Raw genomic sequence first — 22,784 nt, forward strand, 5'->3', positions numbered from 1 at the left:
AATGAGTTTATCCTGCTTTTTTGGAGTAACCATCTTTACTGTCCAGGGAAGAAGGCTTTCTACTAGATTGTGTAGAAATACAGCTGTGAGGATTTGATTGCATTCAGCGATCAGGAGCGTTAGTATGGTCAGGATGTTGGATGATCCCCAACCTCACCCCACCAGTTTCACTGCTCCACAGCTCAATGCTGGGGGGCCTTATACCTCTCTAACCCACACATGGCATTAATCATGATGCCAATAAGTCCATGTTTATCTGGTCTAGACCATTCCTACATCCCTTCCCTTGAATCGCCTGCCATTAGATTAGGATACGGAATTATAAATATATAAAAAAAAATAATGTTTATCAACATTTGAATTGAGTAAGTCTGAAAAAGGAATCACATGATCAGGATAAAAATATCTCTCTCTCTCTCTCTCTCTCTCTTTCAAACAGACAGACCGCCGCATCTGAATTGGCCTGAGGCGAATATATGAGTACAGGGCCATACAGAGAATGTGACTCATTAGCTTAGTCCTCGGCGGATTGCTTGTGCAAACCCATGTGTGTTTTCACACTCCACCACACATCACAGACCTAACTGAGCGGCAGTCGGATCATAGGCCTTTAGTTTACATCCCAGGCCTGGAAGAACTCAAGCTGCTGTGTGGTCTTGGTAGAGATTCACTGTGGGCCGCAGCAGAAGTCTGATCTGGCTTATGAAGCGCCTGCTTGTTCTTCAGCTTTAGAGTGTCACTCTCTTTCTCCTTGATATGGAATGCACTTATTCAGGGAATAAGTCAAACGACTGGCAATAAGGTAAATAATCCAACTAAGCTACATCAGAAAGGTCCCAAAGTTCTGAGTAAAAATGTAAAAGTAACAAGCGGTGAGTTCTGCGAGTTGTATTATTAACACTCACCGAGCAGTATGTTAGGAACACTACCCTGGGTAGGGCCTTCTTTTGCTCTGAAAACAGCTTCAGTTTATGGTGGCATGGAATCCTGGTGGAAGACCCAGCCCTGAAGAACAGTGAACCCCTCGTCATGTTAATGAAACCAGTAAACTGGTCATGAAGGGATGCCCACGATCAGCAGCAATACTCAAATAGGCTGTGGCATTCAAGCGATAGTTGAATAGGCAGGTTAGTTCCCTGCATTCCACAGAGTGGTCATCTGAGTTACTGTAGCCTTTCGATCAGCTCCAACCAATCTGACCCGTCTCTGTTACTGACCTCTCTCATCAACAGGGTATTTCCGTCTGCAGAACCGCTCACTGGGTGTGTTTTCTGTATTACACCATTCTAGAGACTGTAGAGACTGGAGTTCTAGAAATGCTGGAACTAGCCCATCTAATACCATCACTCATGCCCCACTCAGAACTGATCTAGTACTGAGTGGTACTATCAGTACTAATCTGATTGGCAGATTATATAATTGCATGAATGAGCAGGTGTACTGGTCTTATAATAAATGTCTCGGGGAGTGTATGTGTATTGCATTATTCCACAATTCTACAGCCAATTTTTGCAATTCCTTGCATAAAATGCTATATATTTTTTCCGCACAACACTTTACTAGATTTTTTTTTTTTTTTACATTAGAGCATTTCTCTGGCCTAGGTTCAGCCTCCCGGCAAACGACAGTAGTTATACAGCCGGCTGCTGGATGTTTACTGTTTACTGAAAATGCATAGATAGTGTTTGGCTGACTTTCTGAGTGTGTGTGTTTACCCGAAAAGCATGGCGTCATCAGTGAGAAACTTGGGCAGGTTGGAGTCTCGCAGTGCTCGGATCAACACCACATCTTCACTCAGGTGCGGATTCTCTCGCTTCAGAGAGCTGCAAAACACATGTACAATTAAAAACAACACATATTTAGGCCCAGGAGGAGTTTTAAACACATTTGCACATATTAACTTTCTCTCCAGCTATCGCTCACACTCACTCATCTGTATGTACACACACACACACACACACTTAATATTATGATCACCCCTGATTTGGAATGCACTTGGCCCATTTCATCAGCTCCACTTCCCATACAGGAGCACTGTGTAGATCTTCAATTCCAGACTGTATCCATCTGTTTCTCTGCATACTTTACGTTACTAGCCTCCTTTCACCCTGTTTTTCAATGGTCAGGACCCCACAAGACCACTGCAGAGCAGATAGTATTTGGGAAGTGGTTCGTTCATCCTCAGCATTGCAGTGATTCTCACATGGTGCTCTGTGGTGGTCCTGTGTGTTCCGACCATTGAATAACAGGGTAAAAGGAGACTATCAAAGTATGCAGAGAAACAAATGGACTACAGTTTGGAATTACAGCACTACAAAGTGCTCATGTATGGGAAGTGGAGCTGATAGAATGGGCTGTGAGCTTCACAAGGTCATTGCAGAGCTTCTGTTTTCCCCAGTACTTTGGTTAAATTGGGATCAATCTGCCCATTTTTTACAACCTTGCTATACTATCTCCGACTAATATACACTGTGTCCTCTAATAAATACATTCAGCTTCTTTAAGTTGTACCCACTGCTGACACAGATGTACAAAACACACACGCACAGCTTGTCCATTATCTGTAGAAGAGACATACTGCCAATAGAATAGGACTCTCTGGAGCAGATCAACCTATAGAACCTATTGGCATCATGCTGCCCAATGCCAGGTGTGGGCTAGAGGGGTATAAAGCCCCCCCAGCATTGAGCTGTGGAGCAGTGGTACTGTGTTCTCTAGAATGATGGATGGTGCTCCATCCAAAACGTTTGCGAGGAGTTGGGGAGAGGTTGAGGTGGGGTGGTGATCATCCAACAGCCTCACAGCAATGCTCCTCTAAAATCTAGCAGAAAGCCTTGTTCCCTGGACAGTATAGACAGTTACCTGACAAAAGCTGGATAAACTGTTTTTTAATACCTTTAATTTGAGAAGACACAATGAATGAACGGCTGTCCCAATACTTTTGTCCATTCTGCGTATAATAAACTATCCTATGGGGCCTAAACTAAAACAGTCAAAGGCTTGTTTAACTGGCATTCTGTCACCGCTGCACAAGGGTGCACATTTAAAGGAGGCCGAAAACTGTAAGCTTTGCTGTTCGAGATTTCTACCAGTCCACTCATCATGACATTTCCAGTATAAAGGGCAAACGCTGTAATGGAATGTACCGGCTTACAGATACCCTGTTCTCCTGCCACAGCGACAATATGCAAAATGAGTCAACAGAGCGGTGCAAGCCATGCTAGGGAGGCTTTTCGTTCGGCACAAACGGCAGCGAATAAAGCTGGCCTAACAGCAGGTCTTCCGGAGACCTTAGGGAGAATGCAGCAGGACTTAGCCCTCTTCAGACTGCTCTCAGATCAGCGTACCCGGCCATGACGAGAACGGATTTGACAGCCCTCATGCCAAAGTCGTAGTGGTCCTGCTGGGAGAGCTGTTCACTGCACAGTTTATACATCTGAGTCATCTTCCTTGCCAGAGTCTTACTGGACTCAAAGCCTTCTGAATACAAGATCACCTGCATAGAGAGAAAGAGAGAGAGCAGGTAACAGTTTAAGCCACTGATGCTCGCTCAGAAGAACTGGTAAAGTGATGGAAGATCGTAAAGGGCCTGTATCCTCCATGGTACATTAGAAAACCCTAAATCCACCTCCACCTAGAGACTCATTGTCCTCCAAACCTTTATCTGTGGTCAGAAACTGACCTTGTACTGTAACTGTTCCATATTAATGAGAAGATGGACATTTAAACTGGTGAAGAACCTTCATGACAAGACCTTCTTCAGACCTTAAAAATCAGATTTTTTTGTGTTGGCTGCATATATTTGGGTGGTGGACCTACTCTCAACCGAGGAGTGACCCTGACGTGTCTAAACACTACAGCATTACCAACCTGTCTGATGCATTCATTTCAACACCTCACACACACACACACACACACCCACACACACACACACACACCATGACCATGTCAGTGTAATTGCTATGCTGAGGAAGGTCAGCAGCGGTCCTTTGGTGGTCCTAAGCTGGCTGATTTATTACGCAGCAACAGATGGCCAGTAATTACATCTACACAGTGCGCCTGTACGGTAGGTGTTTCTGATAAAATGGCCAATTAGCGTAGGTGGACGAGGAAGGTGGACCTAACACTAACCCAGGGTAAGATTCGGGCCCTTTAGGTCACTTTCACAGACACAAACCCACCTCAGCGATGAGGGCGTAGTTGGGCACCATCATGGCGATGGGTCTGAAGAGAGCTTTCAGGTTGTCTGGTAGTTCAGTCCTGCCTGCATAGCCTGGGTTCATCGTGATGAAGGCCGCACAGGTCATCACCAGCTTAATCTCTCTGCCCTCGAACATGAAACGAGACAGCTACACACACACACACACACACACACACACACAGAGAAACATTTGTGAACTCGTGAACATCCATATCGATCTATATATTGTCTCTAAGTGCTGGTTCACTCCATTCAATCCATTAAAACACTGACATTTATTATGAAATGTTATGAAAACATTCATCAATTCTTTATATTTCTTTAAATACTATCACATTAATATATATGTTATATATAACTGAAGTGTCTTTAGGGTTTACGAGGAACCTGAAGTTGGTATATAATCAAATCAGATCTATACATCATCACTGCACTTGGTGTGGTACCTTGGCTGCTTTGGCGTTCCGGATAGTTATAAGTTGTTGGGCAATGACAGACAGCACCTCGATGTTGATGCGGTTAAACTCGTCAAAGCAGCACCAGGCGCCAGACTGAGCAAGGCCACTGAAAAACGTCCCCATCATCTACACACAAAAAAAACACAAACACATATACACTGATCAGCCAAAACATTAGTACTGACTTACAAAAGGTGTCCACTTTTCAAAGTGAAAAAAAAGCTCAATTATATGAATCACATTCAATTAAAGCAACATTTAAAAAGGTAGCACCGACTCCCAGTGGCCCGATTAGTCAGTACAGACAGCAGGATAATAAAGGAGATTCTAATTGAAAAGTTAAAACCCTGGCCATTCCCATCACATTGTGCTCATATTTATTCTGAGGGAAAACTTCTCTCGTACCCCAGAGAGGAACACTGTGGAAAGACGGAGTGTGTGCGTGAGGCACGCTGCTCAGCCAATGATTCAGTCAGCGCAGCCTTATGCTCAAGCATTAATAAGAGAAGCGTACACACCAGACGGCAGCGCTAACGACTGCATCACCTCGCTCGTGTTTCTCTAGAGCGAACAAGCCCCAAAGGAAGTGCTAAACAATGACTGTACGTTACAAGAGCAGGCTGACTTGTAAAGTCAACGACTTGGCTATGGTTCAATTTAGTGACTCAACGATTCAGTGATTCACTGACTGAATACACACCGAAATCTCAGATGGTCCAACTGCCCGAACATCATTAAAAACGAACAAACATGAATTCAGCAAGAGTATCGCCTTCATCCAGTAGGTAGTTTGTTTTTGTAGAGAGCTCGGCTAGCTTGTGTGGACGGGGGCAGTGCTGCATCGGGGCGCTCTGGAGTTCACACTACCCAAATAAAGTGGTCATATGGGTCTCTGACCACCTTCGAATGTGGTTTGCACTGTACTCTTCTCACACCTGTACCTTGTGCTGGCCCCTTATGATCGGATCACCTAGGATGCATTTTAATGGCAGGTGTGAACAGGGTCTATGATGTTCTGGATCCTTGGTATGACTGGACCTTAATAAATTTTAATTAAACACCCCTGGTATAGAGCATAAGGTGGAGTAGGGGTGTAAGTCTACCCTTACTGCCCAGATGTCCTAATCTGGCTGATACACGAGATGATGAGAATTACAACATGGGTCACCTGATGACAATTAATCTAAAGTAGATCTACACCACTGATCTATGGACTACTGGACAATACATCCATTATCACCTTTCACCGTTTCACAGTGCCTCCTTTACTGAAACCAAAACTATATTTATACTGCACTAAACCAGCATGCTGACCTGCAGGGTAAAGTAAAACATTGCTGCCCCCTTGTGGTGGATAACCGCACTGCTCTGAGAAAGCCATTGATACTGGCCAGCAGAAACACTGGTCGGACTTAAGTAGATACTTATTTCTGACTGAGCAGATGTGAGTGCTCCACAAGCATGCTCCAACAGAAAAAAAGTGAAAAGATCATATCACAATAATGCAATAAAGGGCTGCTAGAAAGAGAGCAAGGAAAGTCTGGAAGCTAGAGGGATGATGAATCAGCAAAGTATAAAGGGAGGAAGGGTACTCAGTGTAGTGATATAAACAGGGGCTGTGCCTCATATTATCTTGTAGTCGCTCTGCTGCCAGTGAATTATTACCTAGGGAAGGGAAGTGAGGGACCTAATTAGGTTGTAAAGGAGACTAGATTTACTCAATGAAACATTGAGTCCTTCCAGAAAAAAAAACCTGTGATGTCAAATGCAAACTAGCTTTACACGGAACAGAAAAACAAAAAAAGCATTTTTGGAGCTTCTGAGTGGCACAACCATCTTAGTGACGCTCGCCAGTTTGATTCTTGATGATGCAGCAGCTATTAGTGGAGTCCTGGGCACCATTTGGCCTCCAATTATCCCATCACCCAGTGTTATGCTAGCCAGTTTGGGCATCTTTTAGCTAACTTAACTTTACCAACTGCAAAAAAAACAGCCGTTCCAAAAGATGTGGTTAGCTGCCTTACCTGCATCCTCCCAGTGCCGTTAACATCATGTGCTAGTAGAGTCCTAGCTACTGGGTGGCAATTAAAAACATGACCAAATTGAGACTTTTCCATGTTCCTGAAAAGTGCAGCTGTCTATGCCCTTGCCCTAATGCTGGAGATTGCCAATTGCCACAACCACCCGTGGCCAAGAGTCCCAGACCAGACAATTGGCCTTCTTCTCTCTCTGGGTGGACAAGAAGGCTTTACCCCTCTCCCCATCACATGAACAGCCAATTTTATATAAAAAAAGTCTCATTATAAATATATATATAAATATTGTCCCTTGCCTACATCTACATTGCTACTGCTATCAAGCAGTATTAACCCCTTGAATCCTAGTCTAAATTATTCAGCTATTAATCCTAATGAAGAAACTACTGTGTTATCATTTGGTTTAGAATATCATATTGAGTCCAACAGGGATCTATTTTAGGGCCAATGAAATTGTTGCTATATATAAGCCAGTAATGCAGTTATGAAAGTGACTAACTGAACTGTGGGCTAATAAATAGGTTCTAATTAGCTCATTAAAATTTACTTGAGGTCCACAAGGACACTGACCAAAACACACCCTGTCTGCTGGTGCTGTAGTCTCCACAATTTACTCATTTTATTTTAAATGTTAACAGAAAGTTGGTGCAAATGAGAGCGTGTGGAGCAAAGCACCTTGTAGTCGAGCCCGTCTGAGCAGTTGAAGACCACACACTGGATGGCCAGGGCTTTGGCCAGGTCTTTGGTGGTCTCAGTCTTCCCTGTGCCAGCAGGCCCAGCTGGAGCTCCACCCAGGTCCAACTGTAATGCCCCCATCAGACACAGGTAGCAACGGTCCTGAAAACCAAGAGACAACGCAAAACGATACACACATAAATAAGCAGAAGGTTTCTTCAGTTTGTTATGTATTTAAGAAATGGCAGTATTTAACAGACTCTGGAAAGGTGGTGCACTGTTCTACTATGCAGTGACTCCTTCACGAACATGACCTTCATGGACGCACAACTCAAATTCTTCAGTGGACTCTCTCAAGGGGTGCAAGCTATAAGTGTTTTTCATGGCCCCTACAGTGCCCTGATCTTAACCTCAGTGAAAAACCACTGCCACAGGTTGCACAGATACCACTGAATTTTAGCAATTGCAATCTGTACCATTGTAAATAGGTAATAAACCTGCATTACGTATTATTGTGACTACATTTTCCTCTAGAGGATAATACTTCTAGAGTCAAGCAAGAAAAAACAGGTAAGCCTAGTTTTGCCGGACCACTGGCTGCATGGAATCGTCAATGGCATTTCAACAAAGGGGAGTTTTGCACCAAAGTCTAGATGTGAAGGGCCCAGGACCCAATGAACATGGCTTGCGAGTAACGCAGCGATAGTGATGCTGGGCAATGCTGGGCAACACCAGCAGCTGGCGCAGTAACGAAGCCAACACCACAATAGCAATGCTAACACAGCAGTAGTGATGCTGGGTGAGGCAGGCAGCTGGTACTTGATGTTGAGTCGACATGCTATCACTATGGACTTTCACTTACTAGTTGGAAAGGTTAAAGGTCACCTTAACTCGGGTATCAAAATGATATCGGAATTCCCCACCAGAAACTATGACTTGAGAGGGTATTCACATGCAGCTTCCAATTCAGGACCTCATATTTACCAAAATGTCTAAATAGTAAACGCAAGGCAAAGCCATTACCGTGAGTGGGGTGATGACCAAGCGTGGGCAGGCTCCCAGGTATTCATATCCGTAGATGTACTGAGACAGAGCCATGCGGGCCACACAGTTATCCAGGTCCACATCCCAGTAGTAGCGCAGCTGCCTCTGCCACTCAAAGTTACCGCTCGAGTCCACCTGTACGAATATGCAGAAATATATTTAGTGTGATTCAAAGACGCAATGTGTTGTGCATTCAGTGCTGGGCTGTTAACATGCACATTTCCCAAAAGCATGTAATGGAACTGCATCTGGGAAAACAGCATAACATGGCATTAGCAATATGGTGCCCAAAGTAAGGAGACAAACACAGTGTCGCACCCCTTCTTTGACGAGTTCAGTCACAATGTCTCTGGCGTGGACGTCCACGGTGATCAGCGCTGTGATGATGTTCCGATGAATTTTGGGTAAATCGCCTCGCACTAGAGCAGCCAAAGCATTGAGCCTCTGTACACACACACACACACACACACACCTTGAATTATCGACAATCATATGAACAATGCAAATAGGAAGTGACATGAGAAGATAATAATAATTATTATTATTTATGATGATGATTATTATTATAATTAATGAAATTAAATGATTAAAAATGAACATGAGGGCAATAATAGATTATGAAAGAAAGTCTAGCGCAACCTCAAGTTAGCTGTGTGGGTAACAACAAAGACCTGCTAAATACAGACATGCTCTAGCATATCTCAGCCAGAAATGACTACTGCTGCAGTAAGGCTAATTTCTGCTAGCCAGGCTATGAGGATTTAAGTGTTTCTTAGCAACAAGCTAAGCTTCTGGAACAGGTACTTTATAAAGACTTTAGGAGTCTCCATCAGCATTACTGCAGTGGTTGTTCTTGGGTCACCTGAACTAAGGGTGGAGTTTCTTTAAAAGTGCATCAAACGCAGACATTGACTCACACACCTCAAAGTTGGTGAGCTCAAACTGCTGCAGGGCCTGGAAGTGGTCGTGGTCTCCCTCCAGGCAGTTATCCATGTCCCTGCACCACATTAGCTGGGAGATGGTGAGCACCACCTACAGAGTGCACAGAAAGAGGGAAATGTCCAGTCTTAATGTCCACCGTTGCAGAATAGCCTTGGGCTGTGAACTGAGGTCCTTTTACCACACACACCTGGGAGGGGTGTCCAGCCACCACCCACTCCACTCGTGGTTTGCTCTGGTAGTCAGCAATAGCAGCCTTGCTCAGACGTCTGAGAGAGGAGAACATGGCCTCCTCCACCTTTCCCAACCAGTCTTCCACATTACCACGAGCCTTCAGCCCTTTCCCCAGCGCCACCTACACACACACACACACACACACACACACACAAAAAAAATCGATATGTTTAGTTACTAAAGGTACTTGCTGCAGAACGTTATGCAGTTTGCTGGCTGAATGTCTGACCAGCTGTGGTTGGCTTATTGCTGTGACAAAGGGGATGATTCTGTGGGTTGTTTGAAAGCTGGCAACAGACCTTCTCTCCCTCGGGTGAGATCATGGCCAGGACGTCGTTGCTATAGTGTTTCCCCGTCTCAGCTTCACCAGGCGTGGCAGGGGGCAGCAAGGCAAACTCCAGTCGGGCGATCGCATCAAAGCACTTCCTGAGGTGAGGCTGCACGGCCTGCGGGTTCCGTGTCTGTGCCAGGATCTCCAGCAGCTCATCGTTTGAGAGGAAGTAGAACCTGATGCATGCATGGACACAAGGAGACTTGTACATTTTCAACTGGAGTGAATGAGCCTTCTGTAACACTACGCTATACTAGTGCCCATGTTGATGATCTCAGATCAGATCAGGACAAACCTACTTAGTATGAACAAGCGGGTGATTTGCTATGAAGGGTGTGTGATTCAAGCACAGGGAGTGAGGTCACAACATGGTTGTGTTATAAGTCTCCCTACAGATCCGCCCACGTTTCTGCGCTTTAACTGCGTCTGACACTTTAGATTAGCGCGGCTGTGTCCCAAATCACACATTACACAGCTTTTCAAAATTAGTCACCATCAGAATCGCATTGATTGGTGTGATTGTAAAGTAAAGACATGCGAGTTGGAACTCAGCAATAGTAACGTTACATTTCACAATCTTACCATATGTTGTAAAGAACTTGTGTACGTTATCATAAATGTGGTTCACTAGGGATATCAAGACCATGGGATTTAATAAGGGTCCAGATGCTCAAGTTACGCTAGATTTTTCCTGCTAGTTTCTTGATCAAGGAACCCAACTAGTATAAAAGCACCCTAAAACGTATCCGCTAAAAGTGAAAGATGCATTGTGCATGTATCAATGTACACACCTGGGGAAGATGACTCTCTTGGACTCCAGGTAGGCCTCCAGGCATTTCTGAATCTGGTCCAGTAGAGCATTGTTGTTCTGGAAGATCTCCAGAAGCCCTGAGGCACGAAAGCGTTTAATGTAAGACTTTAGCACGTTGCTAAACCTGGGGTGCCCTAACTTTTGCATGCCACTGTATATATGATTACAACATGTCTGGCTATGGATGCTGTACCCGGTTGTGTGGCTGCACGCAGAGCATTAGGCAGACGGTTGACCTTCCTCATGATCTCCTTCCAGGACTTATCCACCTGCAGGAACATCTTGGCCTCGGCAGGAAGCTGCCTCTGAATATCAGGTGCACTAAATATGCTCTCCAAATACAGCCAGTTTCTCTGACACGTCAACCACTCATCCTACAGAGAAAGATAGAGACATAAGCATCTCATGTCGGATTTCTAAGTGAGGTCAGTCTGATCAGAGACTGAATTTAATTACCAGGGTCTGGCTGAACAGGGCGAGCTGTCTCTGCCACTCGTCCACTCTGGATTTGATGGGACCCACATAGCGTGAGGATGCCACCGTGGCCATATTAATGGAGCTGTCATCCAACAACACCTGTACACATACACAAACACACAATACACATCTCAGTGAGTGACTATTTACTATATCAGCAGGCTATAGCAACTTACAAATGCATTCATTAGGGTGCTAGAAGGAAAGCTGACCACGACTAAACTAGAAAGCCACAAGTGGGTCTCACCTGGATATCGTCTGTCCCTCCGAGAATGAACACGTCTTTAGAGTCTCGATGTGACAAGACCACAAACTCAGTCGTCTTCCACGAGTCCTCAACCTAGCAACAGTTTGAACATTGGAAATATGCTAAAGCCTGTTCAAACACATGGACTCAGAGAAGAACACATGACCACAATTACCTTTTTCAGAACCGCCTCCAGAGCTGCCTCTCCTGATGCTTGACCTGACACCTGGAGAAGAGACCAAGACGAGAGGTCATACAGAACAGCTCTATCAACACACACATCCATCCGGCTTTTCACTCGACTAAGCCTTTCACAGTGCCCATAAAGGGATCTTTCATAGCTCCAGAAGGGATAGCAGATACAAGATGAAATCTAGCCATATGTCTACCTGTTACTGATGTTTTATCCTACCCACCGACTCAAACCAGCCATTTACTCATCCACCCACCCTTCCATGCTTATGCCCACCTATCCATCTTTCATGGTTTCCATCCATACTGCCTTCCATCCAACTGCCCATGCATCCATCATCAATGCTTTACACCCATTCACATATCATCCATAATTAGACGTTTCCATGTAATCCAGCCATCCATCTGCCCACTCATCCACTTATCTATCCATCGACACACATATCCATCCACCTACCTGCCAATGCAATCCAGAAATCTACTAATCCATTCATTCATCCACTCACCTTTCCATGCTTATGCCCATACATCTATCTGTCATCCATGCTTTCTATCAATTCAACCATCCATTATCTTTTTACTATGTTTTTCATCCTGTGTTCATTCCATCCAACTGTCCATCCATCTGTCCATGCATCTATCATCAATACTTTACATTCATTAACGCACCATCCATGACTAGACCCATCCTTGCAATTAATCCACCCAAGTATCCATCCATCCAATTATTCATTAATCGACTCATCCATCCCTATAATCCCTATCCATATCTATATCTTTCTGACTGACCTCCTGGATCTCATGACTGTAGGTGAAGATGTTGAGCTCCTGAAGGGCGCTGAGCGTGAGTGGTTTCTCCAGCAGGCTGGAACCTACTATGCTCTCTAGAATCTCCCAATGACGAGCTTTCAGACACGGGTTGCGCAGGTCACCAATCACTGGCAGCTATACACACACAGACACACAAAATAGACAAACACAGACAGATTTCAGGGATTAAAGATAAAACAGTAAACAAAACACCAAGGGATGTCCGAAATTCTGAATCCTTTTCCAAACTGGGCTGGCTTTATGAATACATGAATATGCATAGACTATGCAGCTGTATCACCATGAAATCAGCTGTCATAATAAACAAATGACTGATGACTATTCTCATCGGGAAAAATAATGCAAGTCACTTGTTTGGACTAATCCAGTAAAGGAATAGAAAAGCCCCACCCACCTTTTCTCTCATGAAATCTACGCCAGCCTTGAGGTGAGGTACAACGCTGTTGGGTGGAAGCCCTTTCTCCAGCTGGGTCACATACTTTCCATACTTATTCACTTGAGCACTCAGCAGCTCTGGGTCCAGCTCATCAAACTTGCTCTGCAAATGCCACACATGAAAAGCCATGGGTGATTATTAAAGACACATAACAAGCAGATTCTGGTGTAAAATCCTAACATACACTGTACAGACAAATGTTTTGGGACACTTGCTTACTGTTGTTAAGAGTAACTGTCCCTACTGTCCAGGGATTAAGGCTTTCTACTAGATTTGGGTTCGATTTATACTAGCAATGGGTTCGACATGAAAGTACCTGCATGCATTCATTAGAGAGGGTGTCCACAAACTTTTGGACATATAGTGTATTAACATCTGGGACGAAAACGGGTCAAAGAATGCATGTTTCCGGGTGAAGCTGACCTGCATCCAGCCGTTTTGCAGGCCGTCCCACTCTTCCAGTGCATCCCACATCAAATGCTTGAGCTTAACCTCAGCACTCAGCTCCTCCAGGGACTCATACTTGGTCACCTCCACCTATATACATGCATATACACAGATAAACATGTACACAAACACACCCAGAGATGTCCACACAGAACAAGGGTTAAAGAAACTCACAGCATAGATGCTAGTGCAGTTACAGTGCCATCTGGTGGTTAGAATGACCCACTGACCTTAAAGTTTTTCTGGTAGGACTTGTAGCTGAATGCTTGTCCTTGCAGCTCATCTATGGAGATCTGGATTTCTCCCAGCAGCATGCGCACTTTTCCCCGATCGGCACTGATGTCCAGAATCTGCCCGTTCTGGAAAGTGGCAGCAAAACAACTGAAGCCATATGAACTGGCCAGACAGCCTCAAATTCACCCCTGAATAGGTTTATGTAACAAACAGGGTTCAAATGTTTAATGTCTTTGAGATCAACACATTTTTAGACATAAATAAGAACCTCAAAGATAAGGAGGGAGCCCAATAATGGACGGAATGAATGTAAGATGGACTAGTCACTGGAATAACCCCCCTCTCCTGGCTCTGCCCACTTGCTCTGAGCCACGGTTACTCATTACAACTGGTTCTTAGTGAGAGTGAGGGTGATAGAGTGATTGCGTAGCTGCAGCAATCTGGTTGCTAGGTGGTTGCTATGGTGCCCCAGGTGTTTGCTATGGGATCTTTATTGCAGTGTTTTCCAACTCAGGTCCTAGAGGATCCCCTGCACATTTCTATGATAGGTGTTTGCTTTGGTAACCCACATGGTTGCAGGCTGTTGCATGAAGTTTTATCTTATCCCAGGTGGCTGCTGGATGGTTAATAGGGTGCTGCTAACTAGTGGCGATGCCATGTCTTGCTAGAGTGTTGCTAGATGGCTGCTTTGCTATTCAAGGTGGTCTCTTTGTGGTTGCGGTGGTATGCTGGGTGGCTACGAAGATGTTGTTAGGTATATGCTTTGGTAACCCACTTTTGTGGCCGTTGTTTGCTGGTTGTCTTCCCAGGTGGTTGATAGATTGTTGTAATGGTGTTTTAAGGTGATTGCTTTGTGGTTTCTATTGTATCCCACATGGCTTCAAAGGTGTTATTACAGTACTAACAACAGGTTCACTATTATTTTCTATGGGCAAAAGCTGGATGCTATCTGAAGACTGCACATTGAATCGAAAGCACCCCTAATCCAATCAAACATTTAGGAGCTGGAGGGTCTATCTGTAGTCTTACCTCTGCACTCTGCCTGACATTCATCACCTCCTTGTTGAGTTCGCTGATGTCTTGCTGCAGGTGCTGACAGAAGTTGCCCACATTGGCATCTCTCTCTCCCACCGCTTTATCAATTGAGTTCTTCACAGCTGCTATGGACGGCCTCAGGGTCGCGAACACTGCAAAGTCTTCTGGAGGCGTGGGCACAGAGTATCTGTCAATCAGCTTGTACATCAGACACACCGTCTCCATCTGTTCATTCAGCTCGTCAATCTGAAAGAAAAAGATTAAATGATCAAATTAAAGGTAAAGGTAAAGGTAAAGGTGCACGTATTTGTCACTGTACAGTGTGGACTGTACAGCGAAATGTGTCCTCCGCATTTAACCCATCTGGTAGTGAACACACACTCACACACACATGTGTTAGGGGCAGTGAGTACACACACACCCAGAGCGGTGGGCAGCCAACTCCAGCGCCCGGGGAGCAGAGAGGGTAAAGGGCCTTGCTCAAGGACCCAACAGCGGCAGCTTGCCGAGACCGGGAATCGAACCCACAACCCTGTTATCGATATCCCGGCGCTCTAACCGCTGAGCCACATAACCTAACATAAGACATACAAAGTGTGTATGCGCTTCTTACCCGTTCCTGGATCTCATCCAGAAAGGTGAGGGAGTTGGCGTATTCAGTGGTGGTCGTGGGAACAAGCTCCAGTTTAAATTGGGCATCCTGTGCCTCAGCGATGATAGCATCCATCTTCCTCTTGGCCAGCAAAGGCAGCATGTCATTAACGGCCTGCGGGGGGCAGAAGTCAGTTGTTACGTATTTGATCTATATTGATTACTGTGACTTAAACATAACTCTCGACAGTTCTGTTTATATTAAAAGCATATTATTATGATAATCACTAATCAAAAGCAAGTTTAGAAGCTTGTATTATTCACATATCTGGAAAAAAAACCCAACTGCCCCCTTTAGATAAGACAAAACTGGTTCAGATTGTCAGGACCCAAGAACCACCAACCCAAAAACCACCAAGACACAGGCCTGCCATGGCCTAGAAGCTGCTGGAGCACCAGAGTCGCTGTCTACAGTCAAACAAGTTTTACATCACCATATGTAGTGATCACCTAACAACATCCTAGCAACCACCAGAGATACCACAGCAACCACATTCTAACAACATCCACCACTTGGGCACCATAGTAACCAGCAAGCAATCCATTTGAAATCATGTGCGTCACCAAAATAAACACCATCTAACTACTTCTATCTAATTGCCTAAGATACCATAGCAACCATGTGAATCACAGGAACCACCTATCAACACCTTATCAACCAGGTAAGAGGAAACTGGTTCAGATGGTCAGGAACAACCCAAGAACCTCCAATACACAGGTCTACCATAACCTTGAAGCGTCAGGAAGCTGTTAGGCCTACGTTGCAGAAAGTGGATGGAATCATGAAGAAGGAGGACTTGGACACAATTGGGAAGTATTGACCTCAACCCTATCAAAAATATGTGGACAGTGCTTGAAAGTCAGGTCTGTGTAAAGAAACCAAACAATTTAATTGATCTCTCCCAATGAGAGGATAAGAAGAGTGGCTTAATATCCAAATAAAATTCTGCCAGAAGCTTGTCCATAGTTACCAAATGCACCTGAGCTCTATGTATATTTTGATATGTATGTACTGCCGCATGTGTTGACATCATAAAACCCCCCAAAATTTAGAATTCTGTGTGTCCTGTGTTTGTAACCTCCAGGCAGCGCAGTGGGGATGGGGTCAATTTGCTCTTGAGCTGTGTGGTGTCCACCAGGAGCATCCCCAGATGCCTCTTCGGCTTGATAGCCAAAGCTTCCTCATGCTGTCGATGATACTTCTCTAGGCTTTCCTCGAAAAAGGCCACATCTGTATCACACAAATATACACCATCTTTAGGTTTTTGGTTAAGTATGTATTAATGTTAGTGCTATGAAGGTCCACATAAAAAGACCAAACAGAGAAAAACTGTACCATGGTCTCGTTCTTTAAGAGTGTTCAGGTCCAGGCTTTCGTTCTCTTTGTAAAAGAGTCGGAACAGCTCAAACGTGTCGGCGTATGTCTTAGCAGCATCAAACGCGAACTCAACAGAACCCTGGAAAACAAAGGGAACCACAGATAGCTTCATCATGATCCAGCGGTTACAGGTTAAATGTACTGTACTATGCCTGCTAATATGTTTTATTGTTTATGAACAATGTGCACTTGTTATATACCTATGTATATATATATATATATATATATATATATAGTTACTTAAAGGTTACTTAGAGCACCTTAAGAGGTTTAAACTAAGTTTAACAGTGTACTCTTCCCCTTTTACATGTAATGCTCCTGACACTGGAAGGGTTTGGACTGACACAACCTCCCTGAACTTGAAAGAAAGCAGCAGGTACCCGGCTCTGATGCATTGACTAGCAGAGACCCGTTTCAGCATCACACTGAAGTGATGTAGGGGAGAGAGAGAGGCCAATTGTGCTCTTTCGGACTCCAGCAGCATGTCCCGGGACCACTTAAAATCAATCTATATTTTGTAATTGACCACTATTTATCATGATTACTTTCCGACTGTTAAGGGGAAGACGTAGCTTATGTATCTGTGCAACACAGAAGACTGAAAATCATAATATCCATATCCACCTTATTTGTGCACAAACCAGATATAATAATTATATATGATGAAACTATTAATAACTATTAAAACATGCTGTATATTGATTAAAATGCATAAAATCTATATTTCACACACTTATGTATCCACCGCTTTATAATGCATGACACGCAAGATGTGAAAACGTATGTTTGTTATTTATTTATTCATTTTTATATCCACCCATTATAATAAATGTTTAAATCTGTTTGCATGTATGGAAGTTTCATGTGTGTGTAGAACAGTGTGCTGATGATGGCTTCAGGTTTATGGATGGAATGATGATGACCTTGATGTTGTGGATGACATCCTGCAGGTGCTGGTCCTCTTCAAGAGTGGCCTCTAAACTTGGACCGTCACCACACGTCTTCTCCTCTATCTGCAACACACACATGCACAAAGACACAAATGCAGAATTTAACCAACTAAAGCTCTTACTAGCTTTTCTTAGGTCAAATTATCACTGATTCAAACATTTTTGATTGCGTCAGGTAATGGTTTTTACTGGGTGTCAGTAGTGTCGTTAAGCTTAATGTTGGGTTGGGAATTAGTTGTGATGTAGAAAAATGTGGGTTGGCTTTTATTGTAAAATCCATGCTTCTAAACATCTGACACAAAAATTACTAACCATAACCCATCCTCCTCTGGTCAACATGAACCTTTTGGCACCATGCTGCCTAATGCCAGGTGTGGACTAGAGGGGTGTAAAGCCCCCCAGCATTGAGCTATGAAGCAGTGGAAGAACTGTGTTCTCTGGAATTATGGTTGGTGCTCTATCCAATACTTTGGGATGAGTTGGCGAGTTGAGGATGAGGTGGGATGGTGATCAACAAATGTGGTGGCGTGTCGGCTGCCTGGCCACTTCGGCGGCATTTTGGAAATAGGCAGTGGCTGGTTTCACTTGTGTTGGAGCAGACATGTGTTAGGTCCTTACCCTCTTAGTGGTGGGAGGATTGCCAGTGCTAGGGGGAGCTACGGATGGGTGGGTTAATTGGCAGTACCAGATTGGGAGAAAAGGGGAAAATGTGACTAAACAAATTGTAAAAAAAAAAAAAAAAAAGATTGTTTGAAGTCTGCAAGTGAAAGTGATTAGAAAATGAGCCGAGGGTCAGCAGTGCTGTACCTTGTTGTTAATGATGGGCTGAGTGAAGGCTTCAAAGTAGCAGTCAGGCACCAGAGGCTCCAAAGAAAGAACTGTCTTCTGGAAATGGGAGATGATCTCTGCTATGCCCTCCTGAAATACACATTCACACACACACACTGATGGGACAAGTACCCTTTTTCTGAAAATTGGAGACCATCTCCAGTAGACTCCTGAACCACATATCTATATTTTTAATGATTACAACCCCTAAAGGGCAGATTTATTATGAAACTCAAAACATATGCAGGTAATTTCAAAATAACCAGGTTTTAGATGTGTTTTTGGGTTTTCTTATACAGTGTGGGATGTTTACAGTGTTTACTAACTTTGGGACCACGTCCCAAAGCTATCGTTTGAAATGCTCTAAAGCTTCAGAAAGTCTTGCTTCCTCCATTACTAATGGCCAATGCGTACATACATATTAAGAGACACACCTGGAAGTCATCGATGGAAGGCTGGAAGGAGAGCATGTGTGTGTCCAGCATCAGCTCTGTGATGAACATGGGTAAAAATGAATCATCTGCACCCTGTTCTGGTGCACTGGCCTGTAATACACACATTGTTATATTACTATATGTTCTGATGACCAACGATGATTTTTGCATTATGATGTTCCATCTACACCTGAAACTAACTCTAACCCTAAGCTTAAGCATACAAACCCTAAACCTAACCCAAATCAAATTTCAAATTTTAACCCTAAGCCATACCCTAACCTTAACTACACTAACCCTAAACTTAACCTTAACCCTAACCATAACCCACCTAACCCTAAACCTAATCCTAATAAACCTTAACCAAAGCCTAACCTCTAGCCTTTACCCCACTAATCCAAACCATAACCATACTAACCCTAAATCTTACACTAACCATAAGCCTACTTAACCCTAAGCCTGAACTAAACCTAATTCAACCCTTTTAACTCTAAACCTAACCCTAATCCTAACAACAACCTTTCCTGCCCCAAGCCTAACCCTAGAGTAAATCTAACTCAAACCTGACCATAACCCTATTAACTCTAAACCTAACCTTAGCCTTAATAATCATGATAAACATTGTGTATTTATATTTCTTTAAATATTGTGATAAAGTATTTTTACCATATCGCCCAGCCCTAAATCTGCTCTGTTTTTCTACTACAGATATATAGTAGTAAAACACACACACATACAATATACACGTAGACATGTACACACCACAAATGTACACAAATGTAGTGGCTGTATCACACATTTACCATCCTACACACAGATACAAAAACACAATAGCAACTTTAAACCTTTTACACATTTGTTCCATCTACCTTGTGCCTAGAATCACTGGCCATTTTATCAGAAACATTTACAGGCCGCTGCTGCACCACATAAACACCATTCATTAGTAAAAAAGCAACCGTTACAGGATCAATCAAATGGTCTGTTTTTCTACAGGATGGTGTATACTATGAGATGTGCGAGTGTGAAGAATCTTTCAAATGGTAAAGAACATTTACATCAACTGAAGGTTCCTTAGTTCTTCTTTACTGGCCCTTTTAATGTGTTAGTGTTAAAGTGTTAGTACAAAGGAAGTGTGTCTAATAAGCATCACCGAGCATCACACACTCACCTGGTCGACCTCGCTTCTAGCCCAGCTCTGTATGAGTGTGTGTGAGGGTGTGTGTGTGTTCTGCTCCTGAAGCACACTCAGTATCTTGCTGATGGAGTAGACGGCCAGCACGTGCATGGTGTTCATTATCAGATAATCAGTCAGGCGGATAAAACTGCACACACACACATACACAAGCATGGTCAACAACAGCACCAATAGGACAACTACACATTCAGCTACACAAAGACAACACTGAGATGTTTATCACATGTGTAAAACACTCACCAGGTAAGGCGACTGCAGTGGTATCTCTTGTTGGCCTGCTCTGTGAAGCTCATCTTCTCTGAGGTCTCTTCATACGTCAGCTCCAAATCAACATGTGGTTTACTTTCAGCTCCGTCTAATATGCACACACACACACACACATGCAAACACACAGGTTATAAGAAGTTCAAGAGGAGCACCTTTCAGATCTTCCCATGACTAATTTCATATTTGCCCAATAACTTGCACTGTAGGCAGTGGTGCTGTTAGCTGTGTTATCCACTATGCTGCGCCACCCACCATTTACCTCCAATAAACTGGGACAATTCTGAGCTCTGAACCCCTTTAAAGCTGACCTTTCACACCAATGGTCTCCAATCCTGCTCTTGAAGAGCTACCTTCCCACAGACTTTGGATCCAACCAGCTCATGTGGGGCTCACATGGGTGGAACTAAGTCTAGGTGGGTTCCAGGTGGGCATGGGCACTGAGTGGGTCTGAGTGGGGATTTGAGTGGGCCTCCTTGTTCCAGCCCACCCTAATCTCATATGAGTCCCACCGAGGCCCCATGTGCAGTGTCTAGCCCAGATGTGGACCACAGAAAGTTATTTAAATGGTTTGGTTGTGTGTACATACCAGTTCCAAAGCTGCCATAGTCAGGTGTGTATCCAGCCTCTAGCAAGGCTGTGCGGCAGGCAGTCCCTGCTACCTCCTTTACCAGCTCTCTAAACTCTTCTAAACGAGAGGACACCTGTAACACACATCAGTTTAAATCATGGAAATGACACTTTTTAGTTATAGAGTTAATAGAGATTTATTCGATTTGTTAAAGTTCTAGCTGTTGGGACACAGCTTTTCCATCATGCTGGTGGTTGCTATGCCAGCACTAGAGGCAACCATGCTCTTAAGACATACTGTCCACACACATACACACAAAGTAGTCTCAGAGTATTTTCTGATCTCACCTCTATGAGCTGACTGTACTGGGCGCTCTGAAACTCCTGCAGAGTGTATGTACGCTCCTTCTCCATTCTGCACAGTCCCATGTCGCTGATGCGATAACACATCTCCCTGATGTCAATCAGAGCCGGCCGCAGAGACTGCAAAGCAGTGTTACACACGGTACAGTTACAAGCAGAGGTGGTGAAATGGCACAAATATGATATATATTTGTGCCATTGTTTATCTGTAGTATCTGTTCCGCTATCAACACTGATTCCAAGCCCGTAGGCCATTCACACACACTCTCTAACCTCGTTGATGATGAAGAGGCGCTCTTGCAGCGACCTCTTGCACTTGTTGATGTTTTTAGAGCGCACGTTGGTGCGCCACACGCGGAAGGCCTTCCACTTGCGGAAGAGGGCGAAGGCCGGGATTCGCAGAAGCCGCCTGTGGTAATGGTACTCTTGCTCCCAGCGTTCAAGGGGCAGGAAGTCCACCTGGCCTTCGCAGTAGTGTGTCACACCCTGAGTGCTGATCGTGTAGTAGTCTGACTTGTTGATGTTCTCGTACGTGACGATCCTGGCAGAGAAATGTCCAGTAAATTCATGGTCATATAGTTCTCACTGACTGATGACTATAATGAAGTATGCAGTTCTGTATTGTCAGTTCTAACTGATTACAACTGAGTCAGTAAAACACCTGTTCACACTTTGACCAAAATCAATTCTCAGCTTATTTAAAAGCCTGCTGTGCACATTTTCCACACATATGCAACCAGGTTTAAACTATCAGCTAATTAACAAATGGGAGTAGGTAAAGTACTGAAATGTAAAATACAGAACAAGACTTTACACAAGGGTTGGAAAATAGAAACATATGACAATATTTAACAATAATTCTCATGCAGCTTGTGATGCATTATAAAAGTGATGCTTTGCATCACTGACACTGCGTGTCCTTGGTACAGATAACTAGATATCATACAGTGTCATAATTGAGTATCAGCTTCACAAAATGTGATGTATATTAGATCTTCTTTACAGCTCATCACTTTTACCAGTGTATAGAGAAAATTTCAAAGCCTCAGCAATAAACTTCCTATTTTCTGGCATAAAAACAAAACTGATCAGTGTGTAAAAGATAAAGACTGTCCTTCTTGTTGTATGCTCTGTGTTTTTGAGTGTTCGGACTGATAAGCGCTTTTTCACTGTTGCAATCAAATCGATAAATCACAAATGATAAGTCATTTTTCATATGTTTTGTTTTTTTTAAATCACCTTAAGTACATATCAAATTGTTAACTGTGAAAATTGCTATAGTGAATCTTACTTGAGGCTGTATGCGTCGTATTTGACGGATGATTTGGGGGCTGCAGACGTCATGTAGAGGAAGCCCAGGTGAGGGTTGTTCCGGATGACCTGTGCAATTTCAGAAGCGGAGCGAATATGAGCACGGATAACTTCTTCTACAGAGCCGAAGAGCAGCGGATTGGACAGGGGTGGTGAGGGGGTGTGGATAATGGGTGCCAACATGACGCTGCGACCCCTGGACGAGCTTC

General features: G+C 43.9%; 1 protein-coding gene across 1 annotated transcript in view; it reads right to left on the reverse strand.

The window, feature by feature from the left end:
- The window catches only part of dnah6 (dynein, axonemal, heavy chain 6), a 91,579-nt gene that overhangs the window by 66,547 nt on the left and 2,248 nt on the right, over nt 1-22,784 (reverse strand). Inside the window, exons 3-34 of the mRNA XM_072669699.1 lie at nt 22,556-22,784; nt 21,538-21,805; nt 21,250-21,384; nt 20,921-21,035; nt 20,308-20,422; nt 20,041-20,194; nt 18,870-18,980; nt 18,415-18,525; nt 17,581-17,670; nt 16,616-16,736; nt 16,359-16,510; nt 15,242-15,394; nt 14,623-14,874; nt 13,590-13,718; nt 13,336-13,449; nt 12,871-13,014; nt 12,435-12,590; nt 11,629-11,679; nt 11,454-11,546; nt 11,186-11,305; nt 10,923-11,103; nt 10,710-10,806; nt 9,887-10,094; nt 9,544-9,708; nt 9,336-9,446; nt 8,733-8,858; nt 8,394-8,549; nt 7,371-7,532; nt 4,648-4,785; nt 4,182-4,349; nt 3,348-3,496; nt 1,716-1,823 (exon numbers count right to left, since the gene is read on the reverse strand). The exon at nt 22,556-22,784 is cut by the window's right edge and continues 52 nt beyond it. Of these exons, the coding sequence (XP_072525800.1) occupies nt 1,716-1,823; nt 3,348-3,496; nt 4,182-4,349; nt 4,648-4,785; nt 7,371-7,532; nt 8,394-8,549; nt 8,733-8,858; nt 9,336-9,446; nt 9,544-9,708; nt 9,887-10,094; nt 10,710-10,806; nt 10,923-11,103; nt 11,186-11,305; nt 11,454-11,546; nt 11,629-11,679; nt 12,435-12,590; nt 12,871-13,014; nt 13,336-13,449; nt 13,590-13,718; nt 14,623-14,874; nt 15,242-15,394; nt 16,359-16,510; nt 16,616-16,736; nt 17,581-17,670; nt 18,415-18,525; nt 18,870-18,980; nt 20,041-20,194; nt 20,308-20,422; nt 20,921-21,035; nt 21,250-21,384; nt 21,538-21,805; nt 22,556-22,784 (4,582 nt within the window). The remainder of the gene's footprint in view (nt 1-1,715; nt 1,824-3,347; nt 3,497-4,181; nt 4,350-4,647; nt 4,786-7,370; nt 7,533-8,393; nt 8,550-8,732; nt 8,859-9,335; nt 9,447-9,543; nt 9,709-9,886; nt 10,095-10,709; nt 10,807-10,922; nt 11,104-11,185; nt 11,306-11,453; nt 11,547-11,628; nt 11,680-12,434; nt 12,591-12,870; nt 13,015-13,335; nt 13,450-13,589; nt 13,719-14,622; nt 14,875-15,241; nt 15,395-16,358; nt 16,511-16,615; nt 16,737-17,580; nt 17,671-18,414; nt 18,526-18,869; nt 18,981-20,040; nt 20,195-20,307; nt 20,423-20,920; nt 21,036-21,249; nt 21,385-21,537; nt 21,806-22,555) is intronic.

Source organism: Salminus brasiliensis, chromosome 24, assembly GCF_030463535.1.
Source record: "Salminus brasiliensis chromosome 24, fSalBra1.hap2, whole genome shotgun sequence".
Classification (NCBI taxonomy): domain Eukaryota; kingdom Metazoa; phylum Chordata; class Actinopteri; order Characiformes; family Bryconidae; genus Salminus; species Salminus brasiliensis.